Source organism: Rhipicephalus sanguineus, chromosome 6 (assembly GCF_013339695.2).
Source record: "Rhipicephalus sanguineus isolate Rsan-2018 chromosome 6, BIME_Rsan_1.4, whole genome shotgun sequence".
In the NCBI taxonomy this organism is placed as follows: Eukaryota; Metazoa; Arthropoda; class Arachnida; order Ixodida; family Ixodidae; genus Rhipicephalus; species Rhipicephalus sanguineus.
Window position 1 is genome coordinate 72,197,218 of NC_051181.1, and position 15,070 is coordinate 72,212,287.

Consider the following 15,070-nt stretch of genomic DNA (forward strand, 5'->3'; position numbering starts at 1 on the left):
TTCAGACGTTGGCAACTTCCTTAGCGAAAACGGCTGTACGTGGGCATTCAACCCACCACATGCTTCTCATATGGGTGGAGCGTGGGAGCGGATGATTGGAATCACACGCCGCATCCTTGACTCTATGCTCATTCAGAACCGGCACCATCACCTTACGCACGACATGCTTCGCGACCTTCATGGCAGAAGTGTCCGCCATCATCAATGCCAGGCCCTTAGCCCCCGTATCATATGACCCCGAAGATCCCTATCTTCTCACTCCAGCAACTCTCCTGACACAAAAACAGGGGAACAACGCGCCAGCTCCTGGAAAACTGGACACAGGCAACCTATACAAGCGGCACTGGCAACAAGTGCAGGGCCTCGCTAATGGTTTTTGGAAGCGCTGGCGCTCATGCCTTCCTCTCAACTTTGCAGCAACGGCGCAAGTGGCAACAAGCAAAGCCTAACCTAAAGAAAGGCGATGTCATCTTGTTAAAAGATAGCCAGGCCGCCCGCAGCGACTGGCCTGTGGGAGTCGTGACACAAAGTTTTCCTAGCACGGATGGAAGAGTGCGAAGAATAGAGGTCAAGGCAGTTAGAAATGGAGCTGTGAAGACGTTTTGCAGACCCGTCACGGAGGTTGTGCTTCTTGTGTCGCCATGATATACAGTGACAGTGGTGTACAACGGGAGCTGACACCAGACGGGGAGTGTTCTGCGCGCAGAGCGCGCAGTGTATTGAAGCGCTGCCTGCCTTGCCCCACTGAACAGTGCGGGGCATTGTGTGTGTGCGCGTCTGTGTGTGTGAGTGTGTTTAGTGCTGTGTGCGACGTCGTTCTCGAACAGCGGGGTGCCTTCGGTGTCACTAATGGTTCCGGAACTGTGGGCTGACCCCTCGCCACGTGCGAGGCGACGCCGCGCGCGAAGCCACGAACCGCTCCTCCTCCTCCTCCTTGTGCCAGGGCGCGAAGAAGGCCCGGACTTCACGCCTCAGTCTGCCTTATTCAGCCCAAGAATTCGCACCGCTTTTTACGGTGTCGAGTGCTTTTCTCAACTAAACTTTGCCATTGCTTTGTATAACCCAGTGACCTAATTAAAGTTTTGGTTTAAAGAAGTTAATTGTATTCGCCCGTTATCTGGCTGGCTAGCTACGCGACTTTTCTGATTCCGTTGAGAAAAGTCACCGCGAGGCCAGCACAACGTCAAAGCGAACACATCTACAACTGGGTGTAACCCGCATCAATGACGTTAGCACACGACGTTGTAGGCCACTGTGCCAAAATAACGACAGATTCCAGGTACCACGTTCTGACCTAACTCCCGAAACCAACTTCAAAATCGTGCTGTTCTTACAACACGGTAACTTGAGTGACGTGAGGGCGAGCAGTCTATGGGAAGCACAGCAGTAACTTTAGCCACTCCTGTGCCATTAATGACATTTAATTATAGCCACAACGGCAAGCTCTGTGTCAGTACAGGCAGAAATGAGTTCTGACTACTGGACTTCATGATTTCACTTATCAAGGACGAGCGCTTGACCTGGACGTTTGTGGCTTTGCATACCTGCCGACTTTCTGTGCGATTAATTGCGATCTCACCTGCGATAGCCGGTCAACGTGGCACTTTACCGTTTGTCACGCAGAGCAAAACAGACAATTCGCTACACTCCATAACGATTGTCCGATAAATTAGCGCGGCAGAATGACTCTTTCTTGCTCGGTGTAAAAGTAGGAGGACACTTGAGCTTTGCCTCAAAAGTAGAACGCGATAGCGTATTGCGGCCTCTTTCGCATCGACTCCTCAATGGCTAGCCCCGCTTCGCTTCTCGACAGACGCCTCCACCATGCCGCAAGGGGACGAGCCTCTGTGGGAGTAGCATTGGCCGTTGCAACTACCTTACAATGCCTACCGCAGGTACCGTTACCAAGTGCCCACAACCCGTAATTCTTCGTTTTGAAAATCAGCGAAGTACCGATTACGCGTCCGTAAAGCTGCACGCGAACCTGGGCAGCTGCTCCCTTTGTTGCTTCTTTTGCTGATGATTATTTCAAATATATCTGAACGTTTTATAATGGGCGGGCCTTTAAACTAGAGGGTGCGAATAGTGAAATTTCATCTCGAATCGAAGTCGAATCGAATAGTGCCGTATAGTGGCCAAAAATATCGAATATCGAAACGAATATCGAATACAAAGGCTTTATTGAAAATTGAGAGAAAGAATAACGGTAATGTTGGGCTTCATCGTTATGAGTGCTCCTGGCCCAAAAATTTTCGGGCGCGTTCACAGCAGCGTTTTAACTGCGCGCCGGAACGATGGGAGTTTCTGAACGAGTGGTGCGGTGCGGCAGCTGCGACGGAACAGCGTGAACAAATTTTCCCATGCCAAGCCAATCACTGGGGCTCGCGGGCCAAAGTCGGGACGCTTTACTGTGCTTGCGGCACACGCGACCGAACTACACAAGAAGTCCGTGGCTTCGTTTCGGAAGCGAAGTTGTGAAGGGCTTGAAAGTTTTCTCGTGGGTTTTTTCACGTGCGTATATGACCTAATGTCCTTTAAAATAAACATGCGCTCTCTTTGAACCTGTATATCGGTGAAAGCGTTAACGAAAAGCCTACTGTAACGACGTTCGCGTTAGTTTTAGCCGCCCCAAGTTGCACCGTTCGCCTTTGTCGCGTTTTAGATACTCTTCATGTCGAATTATTCGAAACTTCGAATACTAGCTCTTCGATAGCGAATCAAATTATTCGGTTAAGTATTATTCGATTCGAATTTGAAACTTGAATATTCGCACAATCCTACTTTAAACCCCTCATTCGTTGTGCGATTTACATGTCTTGTCACTGGCGTGATTCTACGCTTCTGCTGCGCCCATTAGATGCGTCAAAGGGCCCCTACACCACTCCGATTTCATAGACGAAAGAGTGGTTTCTTTCTCGCCTTCACTAACCTTCCTACAAGCGAAATCCCCTCCTCGCCACTTATTTCTTCATAAAGCACGTGTACAATGTGAGTACTAAGCGTTGAGCCTATCAGGATTTCGCGCTTGTCGGCTACACGATGTTATCTCCGCTTGCGCATTCGGAAACACAAAACGAAGTGAAATCAGTTGATCGCGCAAAATGGTCATGCGAGACAAGGCAGAACGGCTGGGCGACTGCATAGCAATGCAAGGTATGAGAAAATTCACTACTGATATTTCGCGTATATGGACCAACTGAGAGTGTGCACCTTAATGACGTCACGTGAATCACCCTTTTGTCGTCACGAAGTGCGGCGAAAACACGAGAAACGCTAGGAGAGAATAACGCGCTTGTTTTTTGTAGTTTCATCGGCTCCTTAGGGGGCCTAATTAGCGCTGGGACACCGCAACAGGTGCCTGAAGTGGTTGCTGCACAGCTGACATTTCCAAAAGGTTTCGGTTCCACCTTACAATGTCATCGCCTGTGGCACAGTGGTTGGAGCAACGGGCTCCGGTACCAGACCCCTAGAGTTGCTCCTTTCGAGACATCTTTGTTCATTTGTTCATTTACATCCATGTCCCCGCCACTACCCTTTCCGCCCAGCAATATGTTTGTGGCTGCGCACAATCCAACGGCTTCTGAATGACTCTGCGGACGTCTTTTCTGAGTTGATGTTCCTTTTGCCCACACAATAATAACGATACTGTGCTACATGCTTGTGCAAAGGGAAAATCAACTGTCGAAGAAAGCAATTCTCATATTATGTATAAGTGTTTCCAGTACTCAGTCGTTTCCCAGCAGCTAGAATATTGTTTGGCGTGCCTTTTCAAGAACCAAAAAAAAATTGTAGTGGCTTAGCTCGGCTATACCAGAATATACGTAGGGTGAGATAAAGTTAAGCCGATTATTCTTAGCTCTCCTGGTTGTCTAGAATTAGCTTGATTATCATGCTTACTGCTGATTCAATGACAGACACATGGTGCACGCATTATGTGACACGTGTATATTCATTTTTTGCTCAACACCATTTCTCTATTGTCACAAAGACGGCTCAGTTGTCAGTGTAGTATCACGCTGCAGTCTCTATGGCCCCAACACATGGCGCAGCGCCGGCGTTGGGGCGATAGAGACGGCAGCGTCTCTATGGCAGCATCTCGTGCCCGGTCCCAACACCTGGCGCATCGGGACCGGGCAACGCCCGGCCCAACGCCGGCGCCAGTATGTCTGCCACGGCTATGACGTCACTTCCCTGGAATGCGCAGATCGGCGAGGCGCGCGTGGCGGCGGAGGCTCCGGTACGCCAGCTGTGCGCCGTGTGACGTCACTTCTCCTCGCGCATGCGCAGTACGGCTCTCGGACGTGCAAGCGAAACTGCTCGAGGTCGGCCATTGTAGGTAACGCCACAAAACGAAAGGAAAAAACAGCGCTCATGCGACGATGACATAGAAGGAACGATACATGATGCGCTGTCTAGACAGCGCATCGTGTGTCGTTCCTTCTCTGTCCTCGTCGTATTAGCGCAGGTTTTTTTTTCCTTTGGTTAAGCAACACCAACTGGCCTAGCGTCGTCCAATGCTGCAATAAAATAAATACTGAATGCAAAGCCGATGACAACTTGAGTTATTTTCTCAGGTGCTGTTGTGTGGCAAGGTCTGTAGCCTCATACTCGTCAAGATGTACTTTTGGGCTAGTTGGTTAATAATCGCAGTAGAACCGTGTTACTTAATTGTCGCTGTTCTCGTCTGGTCTGTTGTTTTCGCTGGCGCTGTTCTCTTACTCGTGCTTTGTTTTGGCACTGCGTCTACCAAAACCGTAATTACTGCAAAATCTACAGAAATATTAACGAGTAAGCATTTATGTCCTGATGAATATTGGCCGAAAACACTGTAGATATGAGTATGTCATCACTTCTGTTATAAACATCAAAAGGGAGTGGAACCATAGGCGTTGTTCTTAATCCACGCATGGAAGTCCGCTGTTCATTTTGAAATGCGCTGCAACAGTCCAAACTGCCAACACCTCGTCAAATGACTCACCTGACAACCCACAGTCACAAAACATGGTACACGTGTGTAGGTACATTTTATTATCGTCATGTAATGCGTCATTGCTGCAGCTCTGTATATTTCCATCTCAGATGCGGATGGCCGGTGAGGATAGCCGCGGTTTGTGTTCAATCTGTGACTGCTTTATGTTACAAAAACCAAAGACAAATATCTCTTGTCATTTAGGCGCTTGAAAAGTTCAGCGACATGCCATTCATTCGCACGGTATTCATTCTTAACCGCAACAATAAAGGTTATCTTCAATCTTCGTCATACTCTAGCTTCACCCACTTACCTGGCCCGTCATATATTTCCGTATCAAAGTCCGTAGTTTCCGTTTGCCTTTGTTGTCGTCGTTCTATTATTGTATATTAAACCGATTGCAATGTTAAACCATATAACCACCAATCCGCACGACTACGAAGCTTCCATAACTACGACTTGGACGTTTCCTGGGTAGTTCATCTTACCCAAAGATGCACAAAAGCTGGTGATCACTGTTGTTCCAGTGTCACACATTGCTTCCCCTGTCGTTAAGTTTCACAGATTGTATTTTTACATTCATGTAAAATTACCCTTTATTAAAGTGTTTACGATATCTCGCATCTGATGACTGCTGCTCTCCAGTTGGAGTGAAGAAAATACAGGCTGCCGATATCAGTTAGTTAAGGTGGACATCATTCAAAGCAACTAATGACGCCCAGGGTACCAGAAGCGGCTCTTTCGGGTGACCAGGCTAGATTAGAGCTATCACGGACTTCGTTACCTGGTGCGATAGAGACCGTTTGGGTCGCGGCGTTTTGCGATCCCAAGTTATGCTGCCACCAGACTAATGCCGCACTCAGGATATAAGCATAATCTTCACCTATACCCAATATGACAGAACACTGGCCCAATAAGCGGCCGCTCCGTTGGCACAACAACAAAGGTCGTATGTCGCTGCTGCAATCCAGTTGCCTGTGTGCGTACGCAATCTGTCCGAACAGCGCTAACCACTTTGCCACCGAGGCGACCCTTTCTGTCCGGATGGCGGCTTACTTTCAGCACACAGTGAAATGTCTCCTTCAGTCAACCTTCTCCATGTGTACATGTCCCCTAGGATGCGTTCGATGGGAATATTGCCGATGGTGTCGCGGAAGAGAGTCGTTCGACAGTGGCCGCTGACACGGCGCGCAGGCTGGGCAGGAGCAGCAGCAGCCGACCGAAGCGGGTGGGCTGTCGCGGGTGCTTGTGGCGAATATAGTCGCCCAATACGCACTGCGCCTGGTCCTGCAGCATCTCCACAGGTGCACGTCGCAAAGGCCGATGGTCTCTGCGGGTTAAAAAGGTACTTGATACGATAAGGAAATAACGTATTTTATTCACTTAGTTAAATGAAAGTGAGTGCCTCGAAGCATGAGCTGAGGAAACCTTACGCGCAAGGTTTCGTATACGCCAACTAAAGCGCCATGTTTATCGCTTGAGGAACTGCTGCCGTTCTACCATAAGATAAAATCATAAAATACAGCAAACAGAAACCAAAGCAAACCCTTATAATGAAATTTTGGTGGACGGATCACTAGCCGGGCAAAGAAAAAACTGCAGACGATCAAGCAATAATCAATAAAAAACCAAGCAATAAGGATGAAAAAACCGATGATGGACCACTGCGAATGACGGAAACGAATAGTGCAGTACATTTTATAGAATTTTACCATGACTCGTCTGGCACAATTTGCAGTTGTGTCTGTCTGCCCTCCAGTTTTCGCCACCTGTATGTGCGCTAAACCTGTACAGTTACTAAAACGTTACCAACTCGCCCGATTGAACACTTAGATAAATGCCTTAAAAGGGGCTGTAAATGCTGAGTCACATTTCAGCTTGTGCTTTAAAGAAAGGCTCGAGCAATGAACCAAACTGAAACAGTGCAAATGTCGTCAAGGGCCGACGTCGACTTATGTACGCAGGCATGGACCTTTTTTTTCTATGATGACTGGCGTGACAAGCAATTTATGAAATTAATGTGTACTGATTGGCTAGTTCGTGAGCCATGATATTGGTGAAGCAGTACACAAAAGACGCCCACAGACATGTAACAAGCACTGAACTTCGACCTCATTCGCACGTTCTGTGCAATAAGCAGTTGTGAAAAGAACTTTTTTGCACTGAGTGTGACACCAATTACTAAAATTCTGGTTCCTAGAAGTAAAATAAAAGCAGCCTTCTCCCGATGCTAAATGCCCCCTATTTCCGTATTTCTCGCCGCTTTGGAAGCCTATACAGCAGCGTACCCACCGTTCTACAAAGACATCGTCGTTCCGCACTCTCTGCAGAAACTGGACTATTATTCGAGTTTAACTTGCCGCGTAACAGAGCTGGCGCGCGACAGCCATAGCAAGCGTTCACTTACCAGGCTTGAACAGGACGACCGCTTTAAGGCAGCTACACTCGGTGTCATCCGGTGAGAGCTGCCTCAACCGGCGCATCACGTCCTGGATATAGTGCAGTTCGGCCGCGTGCTGCGGCGACGACGGTGCGCCATCCAGGTGGTCGGACTGGTGCAGGCGCAACGAGTTGGCGGCCGTGGGAGAAGGGCCGTTGCCTCCTTTGGAGCCCGGCAACGAGGATACTATATCGGCTGCCACCGACCACTGGGCCATGTAAGGAGGAAGAGGTCCTTCCACGACTCCTCCAGCAGGGTGACCTGCACGGGACACACGAAGTGAGTGCGCCGGGATGTAGGCAAGACGCTTGTTATAGTTTTACTATGCATGTTGGGCCGTCGTATTGTGTAAGTGTGTCAGCAATTCATGCGTTGAGAGGTTGGAGGAAAAAGCACGGTAGAAACCTGGCCTAGCTGGTATACAATATTGAGATGTACACCGACTTCTTATGTTTCTTCAACGGTAGGCCCTGGAAAGACTTTTTAAGCATTTCACAGCAGTAAGCAGGGAAATGCGTGCGTACGCTGACATCCTTCAGCCTCAGTGATAAAGAAGTCAGTTTCCTTTGTGTTGCAATATCGAGTCATTAGGTTTTAGATTTCGATTTTTTCTTGCACTAAGTTTCGTGATGGCTTTTGCAGGCGCTACTGAAGTGTGAGAGGTTACTCATTTGTTTTCCTGCAACAGACATTCCGTTACTATTCCAATTTTATAACATCACCTAATATCGATTGTACTGTGCGCAAGCTGCTCTTCACCTTAACCTCCTCAGTCCCAAGAATGCACTAATGAAAAAAGCTTTTGCAAAACCGTATCACTTGGCTTCCTACCCTTAAAAACAAATGCAGAAAAATTATGAACTCGAAAAATTGAACGGTTGTCTGAAAATGTGATGATACCCATTTGGGTACTCCTGAAACTTTTGAAGTCTCTATGATTGCGTGCAACAAAAGTATCAGACCGAAGTGACTTTCAATATTATCTTCAGGGCGTCCACAGTAATGAGAAATGTACTATTGTCGTACACGCTACAACTAAGAAAAAAAGCTTTCACTTGTCACGAGCACGCAGCCGAGCGCTCAAGCAGTACGCAGCCAAGCGCTCGTGCAGTACTTAGTCATTTTCGTTCACTCATTTTCCGAAAATGACTACACACATGGCGCCACTTCTCGGGACTTAGCGAAAGCAACTCATGCTTATTTTGGCAAGACTAATTTGGACACGTGAATATCGAATTGTGGTGATCTGTAGCCTTTAAAACAACGGTACCCAATTGGGTACCCTGGGACCGAGGAGGTTAAGGATGAGCTGATTCCCGACGTTTTAAACTCATCTTGCCTAGATGAACCTTGACCTAGTGAATTCGTCTGATATGAATCGAAGTCCGAATAGAATTCTTGCTAGAGTTGTGCGTGTTAAGTGCTCCGGTGTAATGTTGCACGAATCTGCTTCGGTTAAACGTGTGAATGACCGCTTTATCCTATAAGTAACTATTTTTCTCAGTTTTGAGAACATAAAAACCCTGTAAGAGGGAATAGAAGACAAAACCTTACGAGTCTTCATGATTGAGGGAAATGTCAGGCTCTTAGAGACAGCACTGCGACCTCTGATTTACTTCAAATGAGTTCTTCGATTTGCCAGAGCAATTACTAAATGCAAGCATTCATTCTGCCAACTTATGAGCTTTGTCTAGAGACGCGACCGCATCGTAGCCAATAATATGTCTATTTCAACACAGCAAAAATTAATCTTACTCGTTCTGCTTGGACTCATATAGAGGGTGTTTCAAGAAATGTGTCCGAAGATAATCGAACACAATTTAAATGGAATGTTTGCTCGCTGACTTCATAATTACTTTTTTTATGGTGGGAGATTTCTTATGACGACTAGACAAAGCAGTTACGACAGCATTAATAAAATTAATTAACTTATTAATTAGCGGAGACAAGAAGTCGGGTCGAGTGGGAGAATTACTGTCCTTCCTGTGAACAGGCCATCGCCGCTTTGATATTTGGAAACATCGGCCTCTGGTAATCATTGCGGAGCGACGAAATTCAACCAAGTTCACCGGTGAAACCGAAACCGAAGCTCCGATAAGCGCAATTAGTGGACGACCAGAGGGATGTCGCTGTTCATGACGGCGATTGCAGGGGCGTTAGTTTTTCTGCATTCTTAACATACGTGCGCTATACGCGCTCTAATCGTAAGCGAAACCAGCACACCACGAAGTGAAGTCGATCGATGGTTTGGTACAACGACGTTCGCTCATTCTGGACGTCTTGAAAAAGTATGGCAGCTACGCTCTTCCGAGTTTCGGCTTCGGTTTCGCCGGCGAAATCGGCCATACTTTATCACTTGTTATTAATTGCCAGCGGCTACTTTTGCGAAATCTGAAAGCGGCAAAAGACTTTTCGCAGCAAGGGCTGCAATTTTCCCATTTGAACCGACCACCTGAATACCCTCATTAAAAACTTAGTTAACTTAATTTGTTTAAATAGTGTCGTAATTGATGCCTCTACTCATCTGAAGATAACTGCCACCACAGAAAAAGTAATTATGAAGACAGCGTAAAAATATATAGCTTTCCTTATTTGTGAGAATTTGCGGACACATTCCTTGACACACCCTCTATAGCGATAAAGGGAATGTTCTGCTTACTCGCCCAGAAAGTTTATCTAACTTTTAACGAAAAATATAAGATCACTACATGAGTGAAAGTAATTTGAACTAGAATATGGTATTTATGCAAGGAGAACTGCAGCGATGGCAACATCGTCGGCATCTGCTTCCAATGCGGTTGGGACAGGGCTCGATTCCCAATACTGATCGAAAACACAACGTTGTTTTCTGAGGGGTAGAGGACTACACCGACCTGTCACTCGGGCGTTTATGAGTACTCATCTCGAAAGGTGGCCGCATAAGGTTCTGTAAAGGCCCCTGATCACACCTTAACCTACCACAGCCTTGGTAAAATAGTCCAACATCTGCCGCTGCTGTGGGAGCCAGAGAGTTGCTGCCTCCGGGAATCTACCGGCAAAATAGGTACAAGCGCACTTCCGGCCAGCTGCTCCCAAAAAAGAAGTACATAGTTGTTTGGTAGGGCAACCACCTTGTGCGAAATGGGTGTCATGGGACCGCCAGACTTAAAAACATACGGCCATCCTCTTTTTTTTGTATGCATACCACATTGCGGTACCCTACATGGGATTGTGGAAATTTTGCAGTTTTTATAAACGCCTCGCCAAAGGCTTTGCGAGTTCTTCGATAGATACCGAAGCACTGGCAGACATCCTGAAAGACTTGCGCAAAGATGATAGCAATGATCGCTATTGAAGGAAAAACCCAAGCAGCAATTGAAATAACGAAACCATTCATATAAGAGAATTATTTTATACACGAAGACCACTTCCTTTTGGGTGTAAATAGGTCACTTGTAGCAACAAGAAAGCGTTCTTGAAGGTGCTGATTTGCTTAGTGGGTACGCACCTGGTCACTCTTGGACAGCGTCTGAAACGTTGGCAGACATTTCACCCAGCGGATGACCATGAAGAGTAGCCTTGCCGTGACTTCTTGCACAGACCCTCCTCCCCCAGTGTTGCCCCAGGGGCACGGCTGCGTCGCCCCGGAGCCCTGCAGTCGCTGGCGGAGAGCGGCCTCCTCAAGCGACCCGAAAGGATGTGTGCTGGATGAAAGTAATGAGAAGGCGGACAGGCCACCTTCGGCCCCGAGCTTGGCCGAGAGCCCGGACGGTGGCCCGCCGCCGAAACTGTTGTTCATCGCTGTTCCTCCACCACCTCCACCTCCCCCCATCCTGCAGACGTTGAGAAATGTGGGGGTTTGCTGTATTTGTCTGCAACATATCTCATAAATAGGCATCGTTCTTTTTACGACGAAGCTGGTTGTGGCTAGGATCTGGCGAGGCACGTCCGCGGGCAAAAAGCGTGGAACAACAATTTTCGGAGAACCGATTCAGTAGACTAATCCATTGGTTTTCGAGTCGCAAAAACGGTCATGGCGTAAAAGGAAACATAAAGGTGTGTGATTTCGACGACATGGCTGGCTGACGTGAACAACTTTGCCTCAAAGACAAGATCACTTGCTAAAGAAACAAACGTCAAGCCACTTTTGCACTTGTACACCGGGATCTTTGAGTGCATGGTACTTAATTCACTCAATACAGTCAATAATGATAATATTTAAATTCCCTATAGCAATATTCACTATACCAGAACCACCATAGCCACAGCTTCACTGGCTACCATCTTCACAGCAGTGGAAGCGCTCTGGATTTTATTTCTGCGGAGCCCCGCGACATGTCGTTGAGTTACAAACCAGAAGAACACATCAATTAGACGCGAAGAGCAAGTGTTCAGCAGGAGAGAAGGCGTTCTAAACTGTATTGTCACGAAGAGGCACATTGCGCAAGGCGACTTATCTCCTCATTTCAGGAAACCACGCCCCTGATCAGTTTCAGTATTTGCACACTTTGAGAAGAGTTTTACGAGGAAAGGAGGCAGCACGTGCCAGTATCTGATACGTATTTGCTCACAGAATAGCGCCTCTTCATCGTCCACCTAATGTAGTGCCTACTTCGATTGCATATCGCATATCGTACGCTTCGACTTGGTGCATCGACTCCCTATGTAGCAGACAATAGTGGAACTAACTCAACATTGAAGTGTAAAATGTTCGCAGTCACGCTGCAAAGGTACACAATGCGATAAATAGGTAGTAGATTAGATATGTTATTCCTTTATGGAGTGTTCATCAGCCATTGTCCTCGAAAAATAATATAACACCGTCATATTGGATCAAGCTTTGGTTTTTGTTGGGGCAGAACTGCAATTATTTCTTACCTGACGCTGTTCCAGATAAGCTCCTGGGAGCGTTCCGCGTTGAGCAGCATCTGAAGCAGACCTGCGGAGCCGATGAAACCGTCCTTGGGGAACAATGGCGAAGAGGGTGGAGCGCCGTCGCCAACTGGAGAAGAGGACAGGGCCGCGGCCATGGCGGCTGTCGAAGGGTCGAAGTGGCCCGACATCGGCGGCTGCACGGGAGGCGGCGGCGGCTTACCCGCCGGAAATGACAAGCCCGACAGCAACAGGCCACCGCCACCGGCTGCCGAGTGCGGCACCTTGGGTCCGTGTCCTGTGGGGTCTCCGCCAGCCTCCTTGATCTTGGGTTTCCTGGGCCCACGCTCGTGTTGTACTGCTGAAGAGAAGGGTGGCGCGCATGCGTTGAGCTGACGGCGGCGATCGGAGCGCTTCATAATTAGCACTCAGTATAGATGTTTTCGTTCATGAAGTTACTGGCAAACTTTTAAATATAAATAATTATATTAATTAAAAATCTGGAGGCTATTCTATTCCTTGGCTTAGGTGTCTGGAGTTAGCACTCGCACGTCGGTGTTCGTGTGCTCTGGTGCATTCCTTGCTGTTAGTTTGTGTTTCGCGCGCTCCAGAAGCGAATCTTAGAGGCCACGTTGCAAGATAAGCGTGGTTGATGATTGCTCTGCCAGGTGCCGCCACAATCCCCGCTGCTCACAAGAAAACCGTCTGTCATTTCACTGAACTCATTCTGTTAATTTTCATTAACCATCGTGACAATAAATAGGCCCTTATCTGAAGTGAACTTATGCTCCTATATGATATGCATCCAATACAACTCTTAACTTGAATCAGAACCGTAGATTATGTACTGGTTTCGTTTTTGAAAACAAATTATCTGAATATTCGGAGAACCGGAAGTAAGTCCTCGACTGGAAGCGCTTGGAAGAGAAACAAGACTTTCATTGAGTACTAGTGCCAATAATAAATAAATAGTGGTCTTTATATGAAGAATTAAATAAATGCGTACGGAAAGATCGGACCACTAGCCTGCGCGATGCGTAATCAAATGAGGGCTTCTTAAACACCTCGAGTATTTTTTCCTGCTCAGTGCTTCATTTGACAGTAGGTGAATGCATTTTAACGCGAATCTACTTTTACTTATCGTGGCATGTTCAGCGCGACTACGTCCGGGAAGGCAATCTGAGGCAGAAAAAATATATGTTAAATTTTTCTTCTTTTTTTATAAGCTGGCTACATAATATGGCTTTATTGTTTGATCAGAGGAGAGACACTCATTTTGTAGTGCGCCTAGAGCCCGTCTAGGCTTCCCGTCTTGGCCTTAGTGCTCTCACCCGCTCTTTGCTATCATAATGAAACAGGTGAATCAACAGCAAGTTCGCGCCGGTAATCGGTGTATAGCCTGACACGACCCTATCAAGTACTCAACACGACCATCAAACGTAAAATTACGAAGACTAGCAGTAACCTACGCGCTTATTATGTCAAGTACTGCAATTGTCTGTAAGGCTAAACAAGGGTACCTGCATCACATCTTTTTTTATAACCATGAAACAACGAGGTTTCTTATGTACTATCGCGCTCAGTATGAGCTACGTCACGCGAGCGCGTGGCCGAGCTCTCTGCAAGGCTGTACAGTGGCGTCGATTATGGCATATTTTCGAGTTATCGGGAGAGAGTTTGGCTGTCCCTGCAAGCGCACATCGCCTCCATTTGCTTTCACCCTCGCCCTCGTTTTGCCCTGCGGTGATATCAGCTTCGAAAATGATAACTTCGAGGGAGAGAGCAAGCAAGCCGGGGCGATGCGCGCTCGTGCGAGCAGCCAAACTCTCCCCCGATAACTCTAAAACATGCCACAATCGGTGCCACTGTACAACCTTGCAGAGAGCTCGCCCACGCGCTCGCGTGATGTAGCTCATACTGAGTGCGATAGTACTAGTAGATTTCATTTTGAGACCGCCGTTGGCAGCCGGGGATAAGATATTATGCGCCATGTGCAAAAGAAACACCGGGATCTTTGAGCGTGTGTCTCTTTATTTGCTCAGTATATCCAATAATGATACTATAGCAATATACTGTAGCAATATTCACTGCATACCAAACGCACATCAGTCATAGTTTCACTCGCTTCCACCTTCACCGTAGTGGAATTGCCCTTTTTTTTTCATCATATATATACGTGCAAGAACACGATAACCTGCTTTCTGGTATACCTGGTACGTTTCACAGAAGGATATTTAGCTTGAAAAGACATCAAGCCAAATGCTTTAAAGCTTACAGGTCTACCTTCAAGTGCCCACTGAGGAGTAATTTCGAAGAATTTTGAGCACGTGAGTTTCACCAACAGATCATCACAAAATCGACAACGTGGGGTCCACTTCAAAAGAGAAATTAGAAAAGAGTAAGGCGAATAAGCAATTACAAAGAATCACTGAACACAATCCTACAGCGGCAATCGACTTTGTCAGATTCACAAAGTTCTTTTACGTGTATTTTAGAAAATTGAAATACGTAAAGGGGGTAAATAAATTGTCTACCACAATTAATTTCAAGTGGGCTATTCTGCGCACCCGCATGTGTTGTAAACGACACATCCATGACGCCCACATTTGATTCTTCATGTGGCCGTATTTGGAGAGCATGCCAGTTCTTGATCCCGGAAGAGCATGTTTTCTTCTCCTACTGCAGTATATTTCATCGTTGACAAAGGTATAGAGCCTATTGAAAAACGTTTGGTAAATAATAGGAAGTAATGACTACGTCTTTAAGATACACATAATCATTCCATTTTAACGTGTATACCTTGAAGCACG

The 15,070-nt window shown here is 47.0% G+C and overlaps 1 protein-coding gene across 1 annotated transcript in view; it reads right to left on the minus strand.

Moving 5' to 3' along the window:
- Positions 1-255: 255 nt before the first annotated feature.
- The window catches only part of LOC119397333 (protein dissatisfaction-like), a 332,205-nt gene continuing 317,390 nt past the window's right edge, over positions 256-15,070 (minus strand). The window contains 8 exon segments of the mRNA XM_049416534.1: positions 256-272; positions 6,026-6,127; positions 6,130-6,276; positions 6,279-6,299; positions 7,377-7,628; positions 7,631-7,670; positions 10,897-11,221; positions 12,267-12,621. Of these exon segments, the coding sequence (XP_049272491.1) occupies positions 256-272; positions 6,026-6,127; positions 6,130-6,276; positions 6,279-6,299; positions 7,377-7,628; positions 7,631-7,670; positions 10,897-11,221; positions 12,267-12,621 (1,259 nt within the window).